The sequence below is a fragment of the Mugil cephalus genome, chromosome 8 (genome assembly GCF_022458985.1).
Source record: "Mugil cephalus isolate CIBA_MC_2020 chromosome 8, CIBA_Mcephalus_1.1, whole genome shotgun sequence".
NCBI classification, from domain to species: domain Eukaryota; kingdom Metazoa; phylum Chordata; class Actinopteri; order Mugiliformes; family Mugilidae; genus Mugil; species Mugil cephalus.
In genome coordinates, this window is record NC_061777.1 from 5,204,145 (window position 1) to 5,230,726 (window position 26,582).

The following is a 26,582-nucleotide window of genomic DNA, read 5'->3' on the forward strand; positions in this document are numbered from 1 at the left end:
AGGAGAAGGAACAAAAAAAAAGGAGGAAAGAAGAAGATAAGAGCAAGGGGATGGTGTTCCATAAAAATAGAGGCACCAACATGAGAAACAAGTAAGAAATTCCTTTATACAGTGAGACCTCATGCACACAAAAAAAAACTCTTAAAAAATGTGTAAAATATTTGTATTTACTCTTTTGCAAGTGTCTCACTCAAAGTTCAGAACTAGAAAGAAACGATATATATTTATGGGACTAAGTCTGGAACGGCTCATTCTCTATTAATAATACTACTCTGAAAATACTACTCTGAAATAAGCCGGCTGCTGACACCACAACACACTCGGATGGAGGTGCAGGAGATACAGAACATGCAAAGACTGGAGAGGACCAACGTGAAAGTAAGGTGAGATATAACCTTCCAACTGCAACCGGTCAGCTTTAAGTTTCTATGACTGAGTCTCCATGCGTGCGCACTCCCAGCCAGCACTTGAGACCTGACCTCAGTTTTGCAAACTATTCCGCTCTCCTGAGTGAATTACACTCAGTTAAAAAATGTGTATTTTAATTAAAATGATCCAGCTGCAGCCCATGTGTTCTGAGGATTCTCTGAGGGTATATTTATCTTTATTCATCTTTAATCCTACAGCTGTTTTTTTCCCCCCACCTACTCTTAATGCCTTTAAACTTACTACAGGGCAAACAAATGAAATGGAAAACTGAATTTTAAAGATTATATCGTAATGTTCGTGTTTCAAAAAATCTTTACACATTATCAGACACATTTCAATGTCTGAAATCAGTCACACTGAGTTTTTTGAACATTCATTTGAGTAGCTTTAAGGATACTGACCATTTAAATATGTCCACGCTGAGTCTGTCTTTAACTGTTGAACTTAAAATCCTCCTAGAAACACTGAAGAGGTCACAGGATGAAGGGGAACACCAATTTGACACAAGGTGAAACTATAGAAGCGGAACCTGCAGCTTTCAAAGACGGACATATACAACAGATGGACAGATGTCCAGCAGCTTCCAGCAGATTTTAAATAAGTCCGTGTTAGCCAGTCTGTCCAGTTTGTGCGCCAGCTGTAGACCCAGGTACCTATAAGTTATGATATTATTGTGGTTGTGGGTGAGTGTTGCAACTGAAACCAAGCAACCAACAAATTATCATGTGTGTTTAGATGTGTCCGTAAGGAGGCGCTGTTGTATAGTTTAACAGCAACATTGGGCTGCCCTTGTCAGGGGTTTGATTCATAAATTCAAAATGCCATTCATTGTTTTGTAGCCTTCTAGCCAGACTTCGGTTTATTTCCTTTAATTTTATGTTCTGTTTAAGCTACTACTATTATTAAGCTGTTTTGTTCTGAATGAATGGTAATATAAATTACATTTTACCTGTTAAATCATATATATATAACATTAATACAAATGTTTGCCTTTCTGCTTCACACAATCCTAAAATAAATAATGAATCTAAAATAAATACAGTGAATCTTGATAAAATAAAATAAAATAAAAGGAAGGACAAGATTTATAAAAACATGTTTTTATGATATCATCCTAGATAAAATATTGCTTAAACCCTGATGTGAATATCTATGATAAAACTATGGACAACAATGAGGATCAGACGCCAATCAACTGTATCGATTTTTGACGTCTTTGTTTACTTCGCTCTGTTCCGACCATGTGCTTCCAATGCGGCCACGCATGCGCACAAAAGTATTGGCTCTGGCATGTGTCTGTGTCGGCAGCGCGCACAGTCGAAAACAATCATCGGCCACGCGGACGCGCACTCAAGAGCTCAGCCCCGTCTTGATTGGCTGTAACGTGGTAGCCCCGCCTTCCCTCGCAGCGGATTGGTTGGATGGAGGGAAGTCTTCTCACTGATTGGATGCTATTTGTAGAACAGACTGTGTAGCTAGGCTACTGCTATCTTCAGGTACCTCAACAAAGGTCGTATTTAATAGCTTTCTCTGAAGAAAATACTTTTAGTTGATTTGAAAAGGAAAGAAGCAGCTAAAGTTAATCATTTTTTAAATATTTTTAAGGCTAAACCCTGCCTAACAAGTAATAAAAGAACAATTATGGTACACATACAAAGTTTGATGATTTACGAAAAAATATGATGAATAGGTCATAACTTTCTTTGCCTTATTCGATCATATAACGTGTTTAACGATTTTAATTACACAACTAAGAGTAAACAATACTGTCAGCTTTGAAATGTTCAACCATCATACCATAAAACCAAGTTATTCGCCTTATTCAACTTCATCGAGTGAGCAAGACCGATTGAAAGACTCGGTAACAACAAGGAAATATACATTTCACATGTCGACTATTAGGACTTTTTAATATTCTTCTACTCTAGTATTCTCTGGTGTTTGACAGGCACAGGTGGTTATTATAGATGAAGATGGACTTGTTGAGACATGTTCCAAATTTGATTTCTTGCGCACTCAATTTCTGACATCGCGTTGTCCTGCAGCACGTTAAGGCATCACCAGTGTATGAAATAAAACACAGTTTTTTTCTGCACTTTTTTAGGGACAAGTTACTCAGCGCTGTCAGCTCTCACACTCACACCGACCAGACCACACACACACGCACACACGCACGTCAGACAGCCAGAAGACATTTGACACAATCGGCTTGTGCGGCGTTGAAAGCGCGCTGCGCATCGCGAAGCCAATTAGGATTTTCAGTATAAATAAGGCCGCAGACGGGACAGCTCGGCCTGTCCTGCCGCTGATGTCGGAGAGCTAAAGGGGAATAGAGGTGAAACCTTCCAAAAAGACATGCTGTCACTCTGAGGCGCCTCGCGGATGGGACTCTGCTCCGGCCGGAGATATCCCGCAGATTTCACCGTCAGGCTCATGAACTCAGTGGAGATCCAGCGAGGTGATGATTTTGGAGACTTTTAATGGCATTGGGCTCGACCTAAACAAGGCTGCTGCTGTCTTTATGGGACGGTGAAGGTGTCTTTTATCTTTTATACATATATATATACATCTATATTTATATATTACTCTGGCATCCAGACTCCTGCAGCTCCAGAGGAGAAACCGATCTCGGGTTGTTTTGGTTTCCGAGGGGTGGGAGGCGAGATGTTTTGGGGGGTGAGTGCAGAACCAGTGACCCACTGGAGGACACGCATGCGTTTGTCTGATAAAATCCCTGGAATATAGCCCACCTGTTATGCTGCTTGTCCTCACATTCTCCCCCCCTCCCTTTTTTTTTTATTACTGTTGTGCATTTGCAGCTTTAAGCGCATTGTGTGGAGCTTTGTTTCCTGTTGGATCACAATATTCGTAGCATCTAAGCCTATCATGCTTTATTTGTTGTTGCATTAAGGCGTAAACTGTGCAATGCATGAGAAAATAGGATCGGCACTCCAGTGTACGTCCATAATAATCCTTTAGAAACTAAAAAGTATGCTTTGTTTTATGGTATATTTTATACTCCCCGTTCCCTTGTAGCATACAGCTCTATAATAACCTGCTTACATTAGTGATGAGGTTGCAACATCTCTGCGATCTGGTCTTCGGGCTACGTTCAAGAGCAAAAAAAATACGGACGTGCAGCTCCTTTCAGCATCTGCGTGTGTGCGTTTCTGGCTGCAGATCTCGGTCATTTTTTTTTTTTTTTTTTGGACAGAGGGGTTATGATGCCACGTGAACAGACGACAAAAACACCGTGAGAGGACGGATTTCATAACGCTCACGCGCGCGCAGCATGCACCTCCAAGTGCAAATCTGCGGGGCTGTGTTTACGTGCGTCCTCTCCTTCCTGCGCGAAGCGACGCGCGTGAGAGTTCCACTGTGTTGAAACGCGCACGCAACGCGCTGCATTGACAGCGTTTTATTTATGAGGGGCAGAAAGAAAAAGGACAAACGCGGTGCACGAGTTGTTGTTGTTGTTGTGGTCTGCGCTCGTCCTCGACGACTGGAGGGGAGCAGGTTTTTATTTTATTCGGTGGTGGGTTCAAGTTCACGGTTTATGTCGTGTGTCATCATTACAGAACTATTACAATTGTGTTATCTGTGCAGTGTCACGATGATGTAGTACTGACACATACACAGTGCAGCAGCTGCAGGAGGAGGAGGAGGAGGAGGAGGAGGAGGTGGAGGAAGATGAGGAGGAGGAGGGGGCGTTCAGGCTACTGTTTTGTTTGTTTCAATCTATAATAAGAGCAATAGTTTGCCTCGCCTGGCAAAATGTTAAGATTTATAGACTCTAATGATCTTTGTGTGGAAATGACTCAAGTGTTGGGCCGTGTCGTCTCCCAGAAAACATATGAAGTCACCTAATGGTCATTTAGTGCTCAGTTATGACTTTAAATTGACCTTTCCAGTCCTTCTACCTTCTCGTGGTTTCTGGACAATATCACATTGAACGATTTACTGTGTTTGAATCAAATCGCCAAATAGCACTTAATCAATCCTCTTATTAATTAACCTATATTAATGTAAACCGTTATTAGTAATGCTGGAGAAAAACGAGCTGAATTGTAGAAATACCCTAAACTCCGTCTTCAATCACTACAAGCGTTTACAGGTGGAAAACAAAACAAATATCCATAGATTATTTATAATTATTATTTTATTTTATTACATCAAATTCATATTCTCCTCTTGTATTTATTTACACATCCGGGTATCCGAGCCCTCCCGCCTCCTCTCGTGGCGCGTTCACGTGGCCTGGGAAATAATCCGCTCAGCTGTAACAAAAACAACATCGAATTGATTTGTTAGTTCCCTGCACTAGAAATGTGTCGATGTTTATTCTCGGATTTGCGATGCATTTGTGTTAAGATGCTACGACAGACAAGCAATTCAGAGAATGAACATGGTCTACATTTAACACCTTTTACTTAAAAAACGAAACCAAACAACTTTATAAACCTCTAAGTTAGAAAAATAGATGTTGACAGTCAAAATCTTGAACACTGAAGTCAAATGTGGACGTAAGGATCTGTATTTATGAATAAATTAAGCCTATAGTGGCCTATAAATTGGACTCTGTACTATAATAAACATTTAAATGGAATGGATTAAAACAATACTAATAATATTCAAAACTCAGATTGATAAATACTGATAAACACATCTTCTGTGTACAACGTATCTTGAATAACAGACTGATTGACTGAAATAAAAGAGTAAAAGAACGAAAATGCACATATATTATTTTTCCCCTTCTGAACGCTACACTCAGTTCGGTTTCCATCTTTCCCACGGGGCCCTGAAAGCCTCGCTGCCACGCATTGGACAGCCCAGCTGTTCATCTGAGCTCGCTCTCCCTCCCACGTGGTGACGTTTCCGCACCAAAGTAACCAGGCCAGTCCATTACGCACACAAAAGACACAACAAAAGCCCGTGTTGGGGAAAATGAGATCCGTCAGTACCCAAAGGACACAACAATAAGTTCCTATCTGGCAGCATCACCCATGGACCAGAGCCTGGGACGACGACAATCATTTATTTAACTCCAAAAAGCAACAACAGCTGAAAAAAAACATCTCCCTCTCTCTTTCTTCCACAAGCAGTTTTCCACCAGGCTGCGTTTTGCTCAGATCTGAACCAGGTGGTGAGTACAGCAGCAGCATCGTTTACCTAAAAGAATGAATAAATAAAAAATAGAAAGGGATGGAAAGATGGTTCTGGTACCGTGCTGGATTCAAATCCTGCTCGGGGGAAAAAAAAAACAACAACAGTGAAACCAGACAGCACAGCGACACTGTTGCGCTTGAGCTGGCGTCGTGCTCTTTGTTGGGGATAAACACGTTTAGAAGAGAAGCTGGAAGAAAAGGGGAGAATTGGGAGGGTTTGCAAAAGAGTGCAGTGTCAAGATGAACTTGTTCAGATTGCGAGAATCGCCTTGAAAACGCGTGTTATGTTGTTTTTCTTTTGTTATGCTCAGTGGTGAGGCCAGCGACTCTTTTGTCTGGACACTTCTTCCTGTTAGTGGTTACCAGAGACGCACACTGTGCAGCCTTTGTTTTCACTTTGCTCACTTTGAATATCAGTTGTGTTCCTGCTTGGTTTACCTGTCCGCTCCACTCACATCCCCCACTAGTCAAATCTATTTACTTCTGCCTTTGTTTGTCCTCTGGTGGAGAAAAAAAGAAAAAAAAAAGTGATCTGATATCATGTGAAGACGCAGGCTGGAACAAAAGAGACGCACATTCTGTCCTCGGAGGCAGAGAACGACGTGTAGCATTCACACCATCACCTTAAACCTTTGTTTAGGTTAAAAAAAAAAGTAAACCTGATTAAATAAGTGCTAAAGTAAGCAACGTGGAAGTGAGCACAAATAGATGCTGTCAAGTACCCTAAAGTTAGAAGCGTGGCGTCATGAGTGATTCTCAGCACTGCAGGTGTTGTGTTGTTTTTTTGGTCCATATTTGGCACAAATGCGGTAAAAGTTGTGTGTTTGTGTCATGTCAAGTTGTCTTTGTGTTTGCAAACAATAGCACTGTATTGTGCGTCCGCATGAGTGTCAGCGACAGGCCTTTCTCTGAGGGTGCACGGCATAGAGCTGATTTAATCACTGATGGTGATGATACACAAGTGTTACCAATGCGGAAGAAGGCTCACCCGTATATATATATATATACATGTATCTGTGTGTGTGTGTGTGTTTACCTTTTCCCCGTGCACGTGTCACTGGGGGTTAAACTGGGCTAATTCAGAAAGAGGTTTTTGTCCTTTTCATGCAGGGATTATGCCTCAGGCACCTGTGCGGATTAGTCAGTATGTATGTAAATATGGTGCGTCTGGGGCCAGTCGTCGGACACCTTCCCTGCCTTCCCTGGAAGCGTGCGTGTTTTCGAGCGCACATATATGCACAGTTTTATGTTTCTGTTTGTGTAAGTGCGTGTGTGTTTGCAGAGCGGCCATGCTCCGCGTCACGGCTGCTTCCTGTTGAGTTGCGGAAGCTCCTTTGTTTTCTCGTCTGGCTGCGCGCTTCTGTGTCGGCGCTGCTCTTCCTGTTGCAGCACATTGAGCTCAACTGGAAACTTCTACGGCCGTTGAAGCCCGTCCACATTGTTGAGGTTCCTTTATCTTTGTCGTGCACGGACGAAAAAAAGCCTTTAATGCAGCATGGGATGCATGATTCCCTCAGGTGAACACTCAGGTTGTCAAACTGAAAGAAAAGCAAAAAACTTGCTGCAAATCAAAGCATGAATTTAAAATCCTGTTTAAATTCCACTTATTTGCGCAGTTTGATTCGCTGTCATGAGCTTAACCTTTTGTCTGGGAAAATAAGACAGTGAGAAATAAGATGAGGGACCTCATACTGCGAAGAAAGTGAGTTTTTGCAAAGCGTGGAAGAACTGAAAGCTGCTGTGGTGAATGGCACCACCTACCTGCGGCCTGAGACCCACAGATGTGGATTTTGGTGAAGCAGCTGATTGCGGCTCTTCTGTTTTGGTGGAAAACATCCAATCTGTTCCACAAAAGAGACGAGAACGTTGTGATCGTTTTAGGAAATTTAAATTCTTTTAAGATTTATGAGGTTTCGGGTCAGATGTGTGGATCGCGTCCTGCTCAGGACAGGTCATATATTAGGAAGCTAATGTTGCGTTAGCTACACCTGGAACAACTTGGCCGAGCTGTGGCCACAGGTGGTAATTACAGGAGTTTATTAAATAAATAAAATGAAAGTATATGAGACACAATAACGAATAGGATGAAGAGGAAAACATCACTTGAATACAGTAAAAATGAAAAATGTTCGCAGTTTAAACTGTACGTTACAGAAGATGCTCAACTAGGTGTGAATTTACATCTTTGTCTGTGAAGCTGTAACTGTAACAGGATCTGACTGCGCTCATATCAAACCATATCAAAGCCAATTCAAGTTTGTTTCCTCCGTGCCTTTTAATAGGAGTTTTCTAACGCCTGCCTGTAAAAGCTGCAGAAAAATAAACTAGCAAATAAACTGCAGGGCACACAAACTAGATGCGCAAACCTCTGCAGCGTCAATCCTCAGCCACAGACAGTAATGTTTGCAGGAACGACAAGTATTTTCTTTGACAGCTGAGCCTTTTAGTTGCGGCTCGCTATAAACCACAGACACAAACACATAAACAAAACGCTTAATAACGATAACTCAATAGACGAGATGAATAAAAGCGCCGTTAAAGGCGGCGGGCGGCGTTCGGTCCGAGGCAGCGCAGGGAAAATGGAGCGTTTAAACACGCGTGTTTTTGTCGAGAATTAACGTCGTGTTTGGTCGGCCGCGGTGGATGTTCCTGCCGCGCAGCTGCTCGGAGTCACGTCGAGGCTTTTTTTTGTGCACATTTGCCACCTGCAGAAATGCTTTTTTGTGAATCCGTTCTGAACGTTCATTGTGCCTTGGCTTCATTGTCTCGTGGACTATTCTCGTCTGTCTGGTGTATGAACTGAACTGACGGGCATTTGTTTGTGTGGAGCTGCAGGCCTGTTGAGTTCATGTCAGCCCTGATGTATTTAGCGCTCGCTGTTCCTTTCTGCGTCAGACCTTTGCTTTGTTGAGCATTTTTAAAAGGATTATTTGACTTGTTCTTGTTGCTAAATGATACTTTTTCAAAGGTTTGACCGCGAGCGCCATCTATTAGCCTGATGGTAGCTAATCACTGGGTTAATTGTTGAGGTACGAACACTAAGGTGAACTGTTAACTGTTCAGTTGCGCTTGCTTTCAGTTTTACTAAGAACTTTGCAGTTTCCTCATCTGTTGCACCACAGTCAACAGATTTCATCAGTAGAGAAGTGACTAACCAGTCAGTTAACCAGAAGTGTTCTTGAATATCAACCTCCTAATGAGCTGCAGGCGTTTGTTAATGGCATTCTCATAAAAAAAGTCCAACTTTCAGAAAAGATTAAAAAACCAGAGTAGAAAGGAAGTATAACTTAAAAGGAACAGAGATCTTTAAAAAAAAAAAAAAGATTCAAGAATCTTGGGAACTAAAATGGAAATGTCCAATAACTATTTTATTTCATTTATTTTATTATTAGCATTATTTTGCTGCTTAATGTTATTTAATTTAAGATCTTTGTAAATTGGTTCTTGGGGTAAAAGGTCAGATTTTATATGATTCTTCTCCCTTTTATTCAAATTTGGGAACTTTTGTGTTTACGTTGAATAGTTTTGTTTTTATCACCAAATGAAAAAAAAAACTAAACTAAAACATACTTTTACCAGTCAGGTCAAAAATATATTGAGTTACTCGAGAACAAGGATCTGAGAGGAGTATTTCTTTTTTATTGCCACTGTTAGAAGTTATAAAAATATGACAAAACATTATAATACAATTTTCGAATATTAGATTTAAGAAAAATTACATAACAATCCAAGCAGCTTACTTTTATTTATTTCATTTTCAATTTATGGGTCCGGTGGGACACAACAGAGAAAGACTTTGTTGGCGAAGTGGCCCCTGGCTCGTCATAATATTAAGTTATGTCACTCTAAACTGTTATATTAATAGAAGACAACATGCAACTGCAATCATGTAATAGATGACTGTAATCAAATGATTGCTCCAGCGAATGAGCTGTGTTTATATCGGAAATGCAATCAAGTGCATGCATGCTAAAAATAGGAGGAATGGAACATGCCTCTCACCACATTGCCTGTTTTCCTCCCCCCCCTTCTTCCCTCCCCCCCTCCTCCCACCCCCACAGGTCTGATTTTCTCCTGTGGTGTCTGTGTGGAGCGTGCCACACACCCACTCCACAACAACGACGGCTTTTGCTTGCATCTTCCAGTGTTTCTTCTGTCAGCAAGTCCAGCAGAGCTGCAACTCTTCCAGTGCCAGCCCTGACACCAGCGAGGAGCCCTGCCAAACTGACATGGTAAAGATGACCAAGTCTAAAACCTTCCAGGCTTACCTGCCGAGCTGCCACCGCACCTACAGCTGCATCCACTGCCGGGCACATCTGGCCAACCACGATGAGCTCATTTCAAAGGTACAGCAGCTCAGTTCCTTATCCAATCCTCCTAACCCCTCTTCACATGAGCCCACCCTGCAGCCTTTCACAATACTTCAGCTGGTTCCGTCTCTATTTATATGCATGGAAGGAAAAAAAAAAAAAAAAAAAAAGAAAAAAGAAAGCTTCAGGGAGTTTTCAGCTGTCCCAAAAATCATGTACACCCCGGTGTCAAGATTGAAGGTCAACGGGAAGAAAAAAATTAATAAATAAATGTGATGCACTTGCGCATTAGCTGTGAGTGTTGGTTACACTGAGCCATAAATAAAACTAAAGAACGTGATGCAGCAGAGTAAGCAAATGTAGGTTAGTGTGACACAGACAAACTGCTTTCAGCCATGAGAACAGGCGGATGAACTGACATTGTTTTCTTTGGCTTTCCAGCAAAGAAAACATGCTCATGTGTGTTTGGCTTCGAATGTGACCAACAAATCTTAAAATATATATGTATATATTATTTTAGTTAAGCCGAGTCCAGCAGGTACAAATACACACTGCCTAGGCCAAAAAACAAAAAAGCCACTCTACTATTTCATTGGGCCGCCTTTAGCTTTGATTACAGCAGCACTCACCGTGACATTGTTTTGATAAGAAGCTTCTGCAACGTCACCAGATTTATTTCCATCCAAGGTTGCGTTCAGTTTTCACCAAGATCTTGAGTCTGAAGCACTTCATAAAGTCTCCTCCAGCACATCCCAAAGGTTCTCAGTGGGGTTCAGGTCTGGACTCAGTGGTGGACAGTCCATGTGTGAAAATGACGTCTCATGCTCCTTGAACCACACTTTCACTATTTGAGCCCCGTGTCATGTCATGTCATCATCTTGGAATATACCTGTGTCATTAGGGAAATCAAAATCATTGAATAATAAAGGAGAAGCTACTCATTGCATCAGTTGGGGTTAAATATCCAATAGGAGGCTCGTACCTGTTTGCTTACTCAAATCCAGGTGGTGACTTTTTTTCTTTTGGCCAGGCAGTGAATATCTTTCCAATAAACATTTGGGATGCTGCTAACTAGTTAGCTTGTTACCTGTCAGCTAGCATTTAGCAGTTAGCAGCAAGCTAATTAGTTTAGGGGGAGCTTGACTGACAGAAAACAAACTACTTTGTTAACTATTTCTGCCTTATAAATAGCAACTTTTGCAGGAACAAAGAAGCAAAACATTTTGTTTACGTAAAACCCTCCTGAGACTATAAGACAAACCACAAACTAGCTGGTATGGAGAGTTTTTGTGTCTAACTTGTGCTAGTATGTCAGTAGTAGTGTCGTGCGAGTGGTCGCTGCGGCTCTAAATGTGACATAAAACCTATTTTGCATTGATTAGATCTCATTATGTCACTTTCTAATGCGGTTTGTTAAGGTTAGCATACTGGCTAACAATAGCCTTTTCACATGATAAACGTTAGCTACAGCTGGAGTCCTGTTTTAGTTCTGGTGGTGGTGTGGTTGCTGTCATTTCCCAAAATAATAAAGCAAAAAAGATCTTTGGTGTTTTGAGGTTGACGAATGTTCCTCTTTTCTTCAACTTTTGTCAACAGACTGTTTGTTGTTGTTTTCAGACAGCACATAGAGAGTTTTAGCTTTTAGCTCCTGTTGGAGTCAACCATGTAAACAAAGGAGCTAAACATGTTATTTGATATTTGATTTAGTGAAATTGTATATATAGATACATATATATATATATTATTGCAGCTTTAAAATAACTCGCTGTGAGAAGCAGATTGAGAAGCGCAGTCAACAAGTAGCATGTTTACGTTTGTCAAGTTAGTACATAGTCGTGTTTTGTGCATCTTCTTCATTATTGAATTAAAACACTGACAGATTTTCAGACTCATTTGCTGATGAAAATGAGCCTCTTGGTCTCCTTAGTCATCTTTTGGATGACACTCTGAGCCACAATAATAACATCTGACAGCGTCCTTGTAATATCGTGAAATGAATAAATCTGTACTCTCCTAAACTGTGAATTCTCACTTGGCGGTGTCGGTGTGTCATCTGATATTAGCCGTGGCACCCGGGGATTTGACGCTGATGTCATTGTATTTGATGCTTACCTGTCTTATTACATCACTACAGCTCGTGTACCTTCTCTTCCCTCCCGCTGCTGTATTTATTTCTTCCTGTAAATTCTCAGAGGCTTAGATGTCAGCCGAGGATGCTATTATTACCGACGTCCTTTTTTAAGCGTTACTGCCGGGGCTATTTTTCGATTCGAGTTGTGAACATCAAAACTGAAAGCGCTGCCCTGACTCTTTAACCAGAATGTGAAAAATCAAAAGAATCAGCCTTGAGATTTTACCTTCCTGTCCACATGATTTCTATGAGCTCACGGATTTTGGAGCTCAGTCGTTTGGATTCTCACGAGTTTCGAGGTCATAATGGTTGGGAAATCGGCAACTGATGATTTCTTCCACTGACTCCGAGTTTTAAGACGGATTTTAAGAAGGTTTAAGTGACAAATGTTCACCAAAGCTCCACTTTTCCATCTGACTTAAAACTTTAGTACGTAGGTCCTCAACGAGGGGTCTGAGACCCCTAGGGGATCCGTGGAGGTACTGCAGGGGGGCTTCCAAAATCGTTGGTTGATTAGACAGTTTTTTGATATATTTTTTTTCACTTGTCTCCACAATTTTCAGCCAATCCAACATATTTTATTAAAGGGATAAAGAGAGGCAGAAGATGTGCAACTCTCTCCCACTCCTGCTGATTATTAACAGGTTAAATATTCATAGAAATTCAGTGTTGTTGTCAGACTGTCGGAGAAACTCATCTCCGTGAGCCTGTGACCTGCAGCAAATCCAGACGACAGATTATTATAAACCGCCTGAAAGCGTTTATCTGAACGTAATGGAGTTCAGATAAATATAAATAAATAAATAAATATATATATATATGTGTGTGTGTGTGTGTGTCAAAGGAAAGTGTCTGAAAGATGCAGCACAAAAGTGTGAACGCACTTTGATATTAAATAGAGCTTTAAATTAAAAAGACTGTTTAGCTGTAACACTCCAGTCTACTTTTCCATCAAATTATGCTTCACAGATATTTCTGATAATAGCTGGAAATTATACTATAATGGAAACATGACTAGGAAGAACGTTGGGTCTTTACGATCAGTAATTAATTAGCATTTATGATGGCGAAATTCTCACAACTTTGAACGTTCACATGTAAATTGACAGCGACGGCGCTGAACGGAGGAAGCTGTTGTCGTAGCTGCTGCAGTTTGACGTTTTGTGCGGTGGAGAGCCTGTTGTGTGCTGGTCTGTAATGCACGCTATTGTGTGGAAGTAGTAATTGTGTGGTTTTCATTGTCCTTTGTTTTTGGTCAGAGAGAATCATGTGTTTGCTGATGTTTCTGTTTGTCGTAGAATTATTTATTGCTGTTTTATCCTTGTCACATTGAAAGAAGCTCCTCGCGTGATGGTTGTGTGATTCTCCTCTGGTGTCACTTACGAAAACGTGACCAGAACAGACTGGAAGAAATGTTTTATCAGATGTAGCTGGTTGGTGTAAACCTTTGATAACCGGTTCAATATGAAAATAAACACATAAACACTCGATCCAGTCATTTTGGATTCTTTCAGTGCGTGTTCATCCAGTGAGTCAAAAACATGGCTGCCAAGATTACAGCAGGTAGGACATTAGATTTCGTGTTCTCATTCACGCTTTCCTTTAAATACTTGCAGCCCACTTAGCATGTGAAGGGTCCTCTATCATCACTCAGCTTGTGCAGAGCCTTAAACCGACGTCAATATCCGCCTGTTTTATTTTTTTTTAAACTTCCTTTCACCACAAATGACTGTTGATAGGCTTGTGGCCGCCTGCACATAAATCCTCTCGCATCCAGTCTTCACTAACGATCAATTCTCGCGGAGGGAAAACTGATTCTCTAGTCAGATCACACAGCAGGATGCTAAAGATTCAGCCCATTTCCCAAACTTAAATTATCCTGCCAGGCCTGCACATTTATCAGCCCACAGATAACAACAAATCCGAACCTGAGGGAAATACAAACGCGAAAGAGAAGAGAAAGCTGCACCTTTTACTTTGCTTTGCAGCAAGAGTAAAGTTTATATTGCAGGGTTTTCTGGGTATTGGAGTCCACTAACAGTGGCCAAGCAGCAGTTAGTCCTCAAAGACATTTGGAGCCGCAGACACGCGAGGCAGCCAAAGTGCTTCTTTAATGTCGATCTTAAATTGACAACTGGTGAGCAAACGGTGACTAAAGTTCATCTACTATCAGATGAACCAGAGCCGCTGCGACTGACCTTTACGTGTTATAATAAGGCAGCGACAGTGTGCTCCCCGTGCATTGCACTCTCCCCACGCGCTAAGCTGATTATTCAAATGGCAAAGATGATCAATCTGCGCACACTCGCCATCTCCGTGTCAAAATCCATTTGCCTCCTGCAGCTGAGAGACTCGGGAGGCTCACAGTTTGTTAGCGCAGGCAGGAAGACGAGCGCAGTAAACAGCTCCGCCAGCCACCAGACTGCGTTGGTCCTTCCAGCGGGATCAGACGCCGCAAGACGGCAAGTTTAGAGTCCTCACAACGAGGATTTTCGCCAGGGGTTTTTAATTTTTAAAGACGGCCGTGAATCATGAATGCGTGCCTTTGGCCCAAAGACAGAGACAAACTGCACCTCGCTTAACCTGTCTAGAGCCGCGACGGATATTTATTGTCGCACGGCGAAGGCCGTGACAGGGCAGGAGGAGGCCGCTTTATGCAGTGACGTTTTATTGAATCCCGCGAAGGAAATTGAATTAAATTAAATCCAGGGAAGAAGAAAAAAAAGAGACCTGTTTAACAGATGGGAGTTATGCAAAAGTCCTTCAGTTTAATGTAGAGAAAACAAGATTAATATGAATCCATGCAAACCAGAAGACAACTGTACTAAAATAAACACGGCAGCAACTACAGTGGAAATTTTTAAAAGCCCTTTGAAGACTGAAAAGCACCAAATTCTCACATCTGAAAAGCCGAAAGCGAAAAATTCTAGTTAAACTGTAATAGGAAGAAGTGTTTAGATGTATTAAAGTTGAATTTAATCGCATCCTCCTGCAGTAAAACATTTTGTTAAATAAGATTTTTCACTAAATGAGGCACCATGTGAAGAAGAAGAAGAAGAAGGCAGCCAGAGGTTGAACACTGTAACGGTTGCCGAGGCCAGAGCTCAGTCATAAGCAGTTCGTTTCTTTTTTTTTTTTCTCAAAGGTCATCATTTTCACTTGCTTGTGATTCCACGCTGTCTGTGGCTGGGCATGTAGCACGGAACAGAGGAAAAAGCTGTTGGCTGAGATGCATTTTACTGCAAAGTCTTCTGCAGTTCGACCTGTGCCAGAGCTAGAGGTCAGCCACTGAAGCGTACTTGCTCGTAAATGAGTTTGGGAGCCAGTGGTGCACTTGAAGGGTTGTTGTTGAGAAAGCAGCCCTGGATTATGATGTATGTGGGAACGCCGCGTTGTGCCGATGACAGACCTGCGTTGCTTCACAAACATGTGGATGTGCGTGATTTCACGTTGCCAGAAGAGAACGTCTCAAACAGACTTTTCAGGATGTGATTTTCTGCTATGGTAAATGTGCTTTAGGACTGATTCACAGGTGTGGAAAATCAACTTCATAACATGAAGATGCCAAACCCGGCTTTACTGCATTTCTCAGCAGTAATTCTTCTTCTTCTTCTTCTTCATCTCCTTCGTGTTGTGACTTTGACTTACGAGCCGTTCGCCTCCTGAGTGACAAATGATTAGTTGGAAGCGACATATTTATGAGCTCGGGTGCCGCGGCTCCTAAGGTCAGTGTAGGACGAGGAGAACCTTTTAAAGTGTGTTACGCGTTACATGTGTGATTGTTTTATTAGAGTCACGCCACATTGTTTGCAGAGGTTTTCTCAGAGCCGGAATGCAGGAAAACCAGTCGCACTAGACGGCATCAAACTGGGGATTCAAATTAAGTTCAATACTGCACAGTAGCCACGTATCAGGAAGTGCTTTAACGTGTCATTTAATTCAGGGCGTTTGTAAATTCCCTTTTCACCACTAACCTCCATTTAAACTCAAGAGGTCTGTGCAGTGAACAGCGACCTGTCGACTGGGTTGTGTTGCCTGTTTTACTGGCCTAATGACCTCATTAGTCTAAACAATCCATGTTGATAATGATTGGATTTCCTTAAGAAATCCCCCTTGGCCATGCTGTTCTTCTCTTGTTGGTCTCACATAGTTAACATGTGTCTGAAGACACATTTTGTGTTTTTAAGTCCAAAAAGACACAAAAATTTCATTTTTATGCAAATATCTTAAATGGAATTTCAATAACAAGGCTTTTATTATGTCCAGCTGAGCCTCATGGGAAATGCAGTCCACAACTGTAGTGTAGTTCCCACAGTCCTAAGTGTAACACAAAGGAAGATGCATTAAAACAAAGAGTGATGAGAAAATAGAAAACGTGTCTACTAGTGCAGAACTTGCGTGCATCAGATACATGTAAAGTGAACTCTATGTGGCGTAACTCACAGGAAGTGCAGCAGACGACACGTCTAGCAGACCCGGTCTTTACAATCCGAAAAACAAATGTGACCTTTAAAAGCAAAGTCAAAACTTCCTACAAATAAAAGAAGGTGTTTTTGTTTTCATTCATTTTAAGGAACCGCTCGCTATGAACTCTATAGACTCGTATGTTCGTAGTTGTTCTACAAAAGTATCGTACGCAAATTAACAATTGCAGACTAATTGTAATTAAGGTAATTTGGTCTGATTCAGTGGATAATAGAGGCACGAAACAGCATCAGACTTGAGATTTCTAACCTTTAGACATTCAACTAATGATTATTTTCACTCTTAGTTATAATTTTTAAAGTTTGGTTTAATGTTACGTCTTTAAAAAGTCAGAAATGACTTCAAAAAGTTGACACTTCAAGAATAAAATGATTTAATTTTAAATTGATTTATATATGATGTAGTTATTTTACAAAATGGTCTTCTGCAGATTAACGTAAGTATTGCAATTAAGACTATTTTGTTTAATTTAGATTCAGATACAGATTAATAACCTCCAACTAATGATTATTTTTACTCTTGATTTTGACATTTGGCTGAATTTTTCATCTGTAAAATAATCAGAAATGATAAAGAAGTTGCTACATCAAGAATATAAGGTCTTCAGATTGGTGGTCGTCAAAGTTTCAATCACTGTAGGATTAAATGTGCTACATTTAACCATCGACTGTATCATTGTCATGACGTCACTCATTGGATTCTGAACCTTGAAAATGAAGCCTGAAGTGGGTGGAGTCCGCGGTCGCCATGTTGGATGAGCTTTACTCCGCCCACACTCGTATATCCATAAATATGGACGTGGCTAGAGGATACTCGGGCATGGGCTTCATCGCTCATCACTTGCATTTAACTCGAGCACATTTAAGAAAGTAAAGTCATTTCTTGATTCTTGATGTTGACACCTGAAAATCACTTCGACCAGGCTGCTAACAGATCTATTAATAAGTTCGGTATTCTCCGCCACACCTCTCGGGCATGTTCAGCGCAGTCCGCGGCAGCGTCGGCCGGTCCTCAGCACCGAGCCTCCTAAGCCGATTATGTTACTCAGGAGAAGATGACACCGTAGTCTGGTGTTTTCCACTACACGCTGCCAAGGCCCGCTCACCTTGTCCATGTCTGATTTCGATCCCGTACGAGAGCACGGCTACGTATCTTAAGTTTCTTCGCTGTGCATCGGGCTCGGAAAGCTAAGCCACAGCTCACAACAAAGCGAGGGGTTGTCTGCGGGGTGAGGGTAGTTTCCCTTCATCGAGCCTTCGGTGAGTCTAGAAGACGTGCCAGCGGAGGTGCAGATGGAGGATTAACCTGAAGGAAGTGTGGCTCCGTGGGCCTCTAAACTAAATATGTGAAGCCAATTGGGGTGGAAACAAAAATGTTGTCCCCTGATAAACCTTTATGTTACAGAGCAGGAGTGTTAAACTAATTTTAGTTCAGACCAGTTAAATCTAAAGGTTCATAATAGCACAATAACCTGTAAATAACGGCACTACACTTTTTCTTCTTCTCCCCTTTTTTATCTAAGCTCCTCATTCTTCTTCTTCTTCTACTCTCTTCTCGCCTCCTTTCTCATTTTCATCTTCCTTCCCCATCATTCCTCCCCTTTCTCCTTCTTCTTTTTTCCCTCTTCCTCTGCTTTCGTCTCTTTTTACTCTTCTACTCCTTCCCCATTCTTCCCCCTCTCGTCCTTCCTCTTCTCTTTCCTCTTCTTGTCCTGCTCCTCCTCCCCTTTCTCCTCCTTCTTCCCATCATCCTCCTCCTCCTTCTTATCTACTCTCTTCCTCATTTTCACTTTCCTCCCTCTCCCCTAACCTTTTCTCCCTCTACCTCACCCTCTTCCTCTTCTCCCTCTCATTCCCGGTTTTGTTAAGACTAAAGGTTGAATCACTTGACGCTCCCACGCCGCTGCTCTCAAACCTCCCCTGTTAGCGTGAAAAAAAAAAAGAAAAAAAAAAGAGAAAACATATTCACTGACACGGTTTGATTTCAGTCAACACCTCCCACCAAAACCACGCTGAAAACCAGAAGCGTGGACACAATATCGCATCTGACACGTGTTGTTATTGTTATCCGGAGCACGCTGCGTCTCCTCAACGCTGCTGTCACTTCGTATCTCTGTCAGATGTGGGTTACCTCAGATACGAGCCATCACCCCCCCCACCGCCCCCCCTCCCCTCCCCAGTGGGAACGTGGTCCTGGAGCCACAAGGTGCTGAGTAAAACACTTCAAACCGCCCATCAGGCTGATGGAAGCCCCTCTAATGGATTGATCACACTTTTCATTTCTCACCATTAACGGATCCAGCACCTTTTTTTTTTTTTTCTTCTTTTTTTTTTCGTCCTCTCCCTCCGACTGGACGTTTGCCAGGATGCTGACTGACGACACGTAACTAGGGCGACCATGATGGAAAAGTCAATTTAATGTCCCGGCGTCCCTTTATTTAAATATCTAAATTAAAACAACTGTGGAGCAGGGAAGGTTAATAGCTTTTAAGGTTTATGTAGGAGCTGCAAATCAATATAGTAATAAATGAATCTCGGCTGTGATGGTTTGAGCAACGATGCCAAAAAAAAAAAATGTTGTATTTGCTAAGCATTAGCATCTTAGCATTGTCATTATGAGCATGTTGTTAAGTTGCTAGCGTGGGTCTTTCATTTATAAAGATGGAGTTTTATATAATTTATTAGGTTTTATTATACAACACTAATACTCCCTAGCAACCATGAACACTGATATAATGGTGTTTGATTCTTTTGGTAAGACAAGGGGAATGGGTAAGATTTTAAAGACTGTCACCTGCAGTCTTCTTCAGAGGTGTCCTGCAGAAGAGGAAAACTGCAGGTGACAGCTGAAAAACACGGCAGGTATTTAAAATCTTTCTTATTCCTACTGTCTTACAAAAAAGAGCCATTATTTTAAGTTACAAGAAGACAAAAAGGAACAATTTTGAGTTACATGGCAACTTCATAACACGACTCATGGGTAATATAGAACCATTAACCTTGTCCCCTTTTTCCTGTTTTTAAAGGCGCATGTAACGTTTTTTTTTGGGCCATAACAGTGATTCAAGTGTGAATTAAAGACCATCTGGATCTGCGATCGGCCCCAAATTGATTGACATAAACAGAAGGAGTAATCATCACGCTGCACTTGGTTTGTTCACAAGAGTAAAAAAAAAAAATGTATAGCTTGTATTCTCAGCGAGTGTTCCCGACCGCTGAGCCAAATTCCAACGTTACTTATGAATCAGAAATGCAAGCCTCAATAGTCCTTTAACCAAATTTAAATAGAGCTTTGAGGTTTAATTAGATAGGTTTAACTTGGAGCTGAACCCTCACCTACAACAGTTGGCATCTGCTGGAACAGATGGTAAAAGTCGACTTCAGCAGGTTTGTTAATAGCTTTGAGTTAATCTGTTTAGTTTTTGTTTACTTGGCGTGATCACATGTTTTAAAAGGTGAATATTGGCGAGAATCAGATGCGCATTTTCTTTCTTTCTTTTACCTCTCAACCTGAATTTTGCTGTGTTTTCTTTCTTTGTTTTTTTTTATATTGATCAGCCATTGTTCATTCAGTGCCGTGTGGTCAAGTGGATTTGGGAATTTAAAGATTCGCTTTGTAGAATTCATTCCCCGGGAACAAGCGTCGTGAAACAAGTGCAATCGCAGCAGCATAAGGGAGCGAGTTTGGTAACCACACTCCTGTTTGCTCATGTTTTTTTAAGCGGTGGGAGGACGTCCAGCCTACAGCTGATTCTCGCTGGCTGCGCTGGTACATTTTGGAAAACAATCCCTGCAGGATCCTATCAGGCCGTCTAATAGGATTGCGGGGACTTGAAATGTGCCAGGCGGCCCGTCTGTATTCCCAAAATACGATCCAAATTTATATTTTAAACCAGTCTTTAAGGATTTCCTGCTGCTAATGTTTTAACTGAGTGATCTGGAGTGAAGCTTGCAGCAGGAGCAGCAGCAGCAGCAGATTGCGTCGAAGAAAAACGCTGCCAAAATAAAAATAGACTGTGGGAAACAGATAAGGGCAGCGAGCGACGGAGCCGTCTCTTTCTGCCAGCGGTTAAGTTGATGGCTGAGGCACAGCGAAGCGCAGATATGACACCAAGCTCTTGTCAGACAAAGTCGCCCCCCCCCCACACTCCCTGACCCTAAACACTGTCGAGAGGACTTGTTGTCGACTCCACAGGCTCCGACCTAGTTCCCTCTCGCAGCCAAAGGTCACATGTCTCGGGCGCTCTGAGCTGCATGTGTGTGCACATTTCACTCCAAACACAAACACCGAACTCGAAGATGTAACAGTGAGACGTCAACACCACGCAGAGAGGAGGAGAAGGAAAGGAACTGTTTTTGCTCTTGAGTTGGTTTCAAGCCAGACGCTCTTTATCTGAAGTGAAACTTGCTAAAAGTTGTCCCCTGGGCCTCAGTAGTAGTGGTAGTAGTGGTGGTGGTGGTCAGTTGAGGAGGCAGCTGGTGCTCTTACTAGACGGTATTAGCTCAGCGCCCTCGACTGCAGCAACAAATGTATCTGCCGCACACATTTGCAATGGAAAAAGCAAAGCCGATTGGGGCCTGTCTGCCGGCCGAGGATGACGGAGGGAGCCAGAGGATAGAAGCCTGGCAGGCTCTGTCGTCACCCACTGTGACGGCTTTACTGCTGTCTGTTTACATTATCGTACAGTGAGGTCCTGTGTGGCCGAATTAGCGGCAGGCAGATGACGGGAGGGAGTGTTGTTTATTTTCACCATGGTTACGTAATTAAATGTAGTTTGGAATAGGGCATCCTCACAAAATGTGGGGATTATGTTTTTAGTGGAACAATTTAGACTCCCTCCGCCCTCACCCGTTCTCTCCTCCATTTGTTAAATTGGTCGTGGAGTTACCATGCAAATGTGATGCCGAACTTCCTTTTCAGCTTTTTTTTTTTTTTTTTTTTTTCTGCTGCAAACTTACACTTGCTCGCAAAATGTCACGCGAACAAACCGCGTGTGATATGCAGCGTCTTTATACTACCGCTCAGTCCGCCCTCAGTTTGTTGACTTCGTTATTTCGAAGAGACTAGCAGTGAAAGTGAAAGAGATCATGAAATGGGTATGAAATTTAGTGAGATGAAATGATGAGGTGATTAACATGTTAGGGCAGGAAGTGGAGCAGTGAAGGCAAGATGAAGCACATACTACCATGAAATGTCTGTCCTGAAATACAACTAAACTACTACTGCAATACATGTGAAAAGACATCAGCTAATGCTAACAGACAAACGGTCCAATTCCTCTGGACATCAGTCAGTTAACTTCTCCAGAAAGAGGCTGCACATCAACTATTTGATAAAGTTATTAGACTTTTAGTTGCAGTACATGGAAAAGAGTTCGAAGAAATACCCAGCCACACTATCTTATCTAACACACAGTGCGTTTACATGCACAGCTTAATCGTTCTATGCTTGAAATTTCACTTTCTGAATGAGGTCCTTGTCCCAGTTTTCATGCAACAGAGAAAATAGAATAACTGATTGGAACATGTCCTCCTCCTCCTCCACACTAGGTGGCGATATGTGGCTTGTCAGCGACTTAATACCATGCTAATCCGGTCCCCTTTCTGTTTGACCTGTTACGTCATATAATAAACAAGAGTTGATCATGTGGCAGACCGGGATTTCAAACAACAACTAGGTGGATAATATTTCAGCTTGTACGTAATGTGCGGTTTTCTTAGATGTTTTTCTTCCGGGGTCATACGCCAACCATTGTGGAGCATGAGCGTGCATGTTGTCCGGTCAAAAGTCAGATTAAGCGTATACATGATGGAGAAAATCGATTTCCAATCACATTATCTGGGTGTCTTAATCGGATAAGGAGAACTCCGCTTTTAGTAACGCGTTTACTCGCACTTGTCCGGTTAAAGTCGTATTAAGGCAATAATGACTATAAGGACTATTAACTGCTATCGATGGTGCTGAGTTGCAGCCTGTTTTTATACAGGCTATACATATCAGCAGCTCACAGTGTGTAGCACATGAAAACACGAGTCTGTTCTTATAATTTGTATTCAGGTCAAGAATATAGATTTCATTGTTGCAAAGCGTTGCCTTCTACTATGTTTTTATTAGTGATGTCATCAGTGAGTGGTCGGTGTGGACTTTAAGAAATCTGTATACGTGGAACCCTTAAATAACACAACAAGTGATAATGTCCCAAATGTTCAAGTTAGTTGTTGCTCAAGCGCTTGTTGATGTTGTTAGGTCTCCATCTAATTAATAAACGAGTCAAGTTCATATTCTGTTGGAGCACTCAAATGGGATTCGTTGCAAGTTCCAGCAATCGGCAACAAGTGTCTGCCGCATTTTGTAGCTTGCTTTGGATATGACTTAAGTGTGCGTTGGCGTGAAGACGGCTTTAGTGTAACTACATTTTCTGATCTGTGTGACATATACAAGGAGCTGTTGAGGTTTGAGAAGTGTACATGATTACTTGCAACTCGCTGCTACCCATTAAAACCCTTCACTGCATAATCCTGCAGGGACATGTGTTTACAAGAAAACTCCTCGGGGAGTCTTTAACATAACTGATGCCTCCACGTATTGGAACTAACAGCTTTTCAGCTTCAGCGGTGTCATGAACTGTGTGGGTTTGTGTGTAGATAATTTCCCATTAAACTCTTTTACTGTGCAAGGTTATTGTTTCTGTTGGGAGTTCTTCTGCCCTAGAAAGGTTTAACAGTGATGCTGCACATCAATAGAAGAACTTGAAATGTTGAGGTTGGAAAAACTCACAGAAAAATGTCAATCATTGGGTTATTATCTATGCTTTTTGTATATTATGCGAATGTTAAATGTTTGCAAAGAAACACAAAGACTGAAAAATGCATTCTGCTCTAATGTCATGTACAGGGACACAAACATCAGCTGTCTCGGCGTTCAGGCAGTGATGATGATTTTTCTGTTTTTCTCTGATGTTAATCTGCTCAGCATTTCTGTGCCTCATTTTATTTTGTTCCTCCAGCAAAGAAAAGGTGGAAGAACAAGTACAGCAGTTTACTGAGAGAAAAACACCCCCGGGGTGTCAGTAGCTGACATTCCTGTAGTCAACAGTGTGGTGCAGCTCTTTAAAAGTCAACTTACATAATTTTATTTCTCTTTCTTTCTGCTTTCAGTCATTTCAAGGCAGTCAAGGAAGAGCCTACCTGTTCAATTCAGTGTAAGTACAAGCCTCACACCTGCAATTCACCTGGCGTGTTGTTAAAATATAACATGTGTTCACACGGGGTCTTTTTAAACGCTGTGGTCCCTCCTTCACTTAGGCCTACTGCTTTGCTTTCACACCAGTTTGATGCACAAAGTAGTCCTTTCATTAAGACGGCGCAGCTGTTTGCAGGAAGGAAACCAGACTGCACCGTAGCTCTGCACACAGGTTATTATTAATTAGCAGCAACAAAAGGGACGCGGGACAAAAATGAGAAAAGAAGTTCCAGAAGCACTGAGATGAGCCTGAATGTCAATTTGTTTGTCCGTACACACTGCGGCTCCTTAAAGTACCGCAGCAGGGTAGAAAATGGTTTCAGCCTCGAAAGGCTTAAAGGGATACGCCAGCCCTATGTGAAATTTAGTCACTCACCGGATTCCCCAGAGTTGGATAAGTGAGAAAAGGCGTTTTTAAATCGGTCCAGGCATTGTCCTAATCTGGCAGTGCAGCTGTTAGCTTTAGCTTAGCATAGGAGCTGTAATGTAGCATTGTAGATGCTAGCAACCTGAGCACTCACCACACATAATCATGCATAACTTTAAGCCTTTAAACTTAAAATTTAAACTTAAACCTGTCTCAATTTGTCTCATGCTCAACCTCTTTGCTCATATTTAAATTAGTCCTGGAGTTACATGGAGCATGTCAAAATAGGGACTTGCAGATGAACACACTCCAAAACCACTGGAAAATCCTACAGGTGACATCGTGGAGGGTTCGTCTGTCCTTATTTATTCTGTTGAAGCAAAGGGACCTCAAGGATTTTCATGCAATGCAGTCCGTCAAAAATAGTTCCTGCTAGCCATGCCTCGTAGATTACAACAGGTCATTACAATATTCATATGTCTAAAAGAGAACTTCCAAACATAGTCATAGAAATTCAAATTGAAACAAGTTCAGGCTCAGACTGCGTTGCGAGTTTCAGTCCATGCTGCAGAGAGAGCGGCTGCTCTACATCCATCTATTTAAACCCAAGAACAACTTTGAGTGGTTTATTTCTTGGTTGGCTGGTTTTGGGTGCTTGCCTCGCTCTCAGTCTTAATGAACCACACAGAAGTCGCCCTCCCTCTGAGGCCCGAGACATTTTTAGGTGTCATTGTGTCGCAGAGTCTGAATTACATTGTTCTCACCTGTCACAATGGATTGAATGAAAGAAGCAGACAACGGCCTCGATAGTCTGTATAAATCAGTCCAAATATGCTCAGTGTGAAGGAAGCTGGAAAGAACAATAGTCATTTGTGTTTTGCAGGTAAAAAAAAAAAAAAACAGTTTGCAGGCTGGTTGGCTTTATCCTTTTACGTAAAATGCCACTCGAAAGAGGATCAGCAGTGCAGTTAAAGAGCAAGATTTGGCACTGTGGTATTTCCTTTTTGGGAGACTTAAATGCTATGATACATTACGGCCGATGAGCTGTTTCAGTCGGTGAGCATCAGTGGGTTTTTTTGGCAGTATTATCCTGCATCACTGGCATTAGTCGGACCTCTGACAGGAGCTCTTAAGCTGATTCTACAAATTGTAGCGGTTCCTAGCCTCCCACAAAATTTTTTGACAAATACAGACCACTGCCACCTGATGGTCTCAAGAGTTATTTCCATTCACGCAGGCGGATTAAGATGCCATCTGGGCTAACCAGTTGTAAGTGCTTTAGGTACATTTGTTCAGACCTGGCGTTAACGTTTCTCTGTGTGCAAGTAAACATCATCTGGATACACACTGTGTTCTTCATTAATAAACATAAATAAAGACATCAGTGATTGAAGAAATACGTAACCACACACGGCTCCTCATACATCAACGTGACCGCATCAATAATTAACACGGAATCATGCACTCATATTAAATTACTTTCATGTGTAAATTCTTGCTTAGATTTATTTATTATTTAGTAAGTTAACCACTACAAGGGCAGAGTATTTTAAAAGGCTCTTATTACTAATGACCAGACATCACTCACAGTACTTTTCCCTTTTATAACAGCGGTTGTATGTTTTTTATTCTGTTTGTTTTCTGATTGAAACCTGTTGATTGTAGCCAGTCTGCAATGTGACCCAGAATGCATTGCATTTACACTACCAGAAATATGCGAACACATGTGACCTAGACCAACTCCAAATGTGTGTGTTCAGGGCCGTAGCAAGCGGACTGGCAAACTAGGCAGGCTGGTAGGGCCCCCCCCAAAGACGGATGATACTGGTCCATATCAGTGACAATGATGGAACCCATGTAGACGCTGCAACTTAAAACCTGCTGTATGAAATTCTACAGACAGTTGAGACACGGTCAGTGATATGGATGTATGCTTTAATTAACTGTGTTCTTGTGTTTCAGGGTGAACGTCGGCTGCGGGCCAGCTGAGGAGCGGGTACTCCTCACGGGTTTACATGCTGTGGCTGATATCTACTGTGAAAACTGTAAAACCACCCTGGGCTGGAAATATGTACGTTAGTCTCCTTTTTACACTTTCACCTGAGCTGTCGCTTCCTTTCCTGTTTGTCTTGTTTCATCGTTAAAGCTCGCTCCTTTGTTATTGCTATGTGGGTTTTTTTTTCTTTGGCTTCCAAGGAGACACATTATGCACATTATGCTGTTACAGGTCAAAGGAACAAAGTTTCTCTCATTAAAGTGCCTCATTGAAGCCACGATGGCTTGGATTTTTTTTTTTTTTTTTGCTCAGGCTTGTATTTAGGCTCGCAGATTGAGCGCTCTGTGGTATCCTAGTGCACGAGATAATTACAGTGCGAAAAAGGTTGGCTGCAGACAGCCAGGCTGGTACCTCTGAGAGTCTACAGTGATTAAATGTCAGGCCATTTTGAAGA

At 41.9% G+C, this 26,582-nt stretch overlaps 1 protein-coding gene across 3 annotated transcripts in view; it reads left to right on the plus strand.

The window, feature by feature from the left end:
* Positions 1-2,546: 2,546 nt before the first annotated feature.
* The window catches only part of LOC125012090 (protein yippee-like 1), a 30,109-nt gene continuing 6,073 nt past the window's right edge, over positions 2,547-26,582 (plus strand). The window contains exons 1-5 of one of the 3 annotated variants that reach the window (XM_047591736.1): positions 2,547-2,887; positions 3,028-5,575; positions 9,659-9,943; positions 23,681-23,724; positions 26,095-26,203. In XM_047591736.1, coding sequence (XP_047447692.1) covers positions 9,827-9,943; positions 23,681-23,724; positions 26,095-26,203 — 270 coding nt within the window. In that variant the 5' untranslated portion in view covers positions 2,547-2,887; positions 3,028-5,575; positions 9,659-9,826. The other 2 variants (XM_047591738.1, XM_047591735.1) reach the window with 2 other exon arrangements.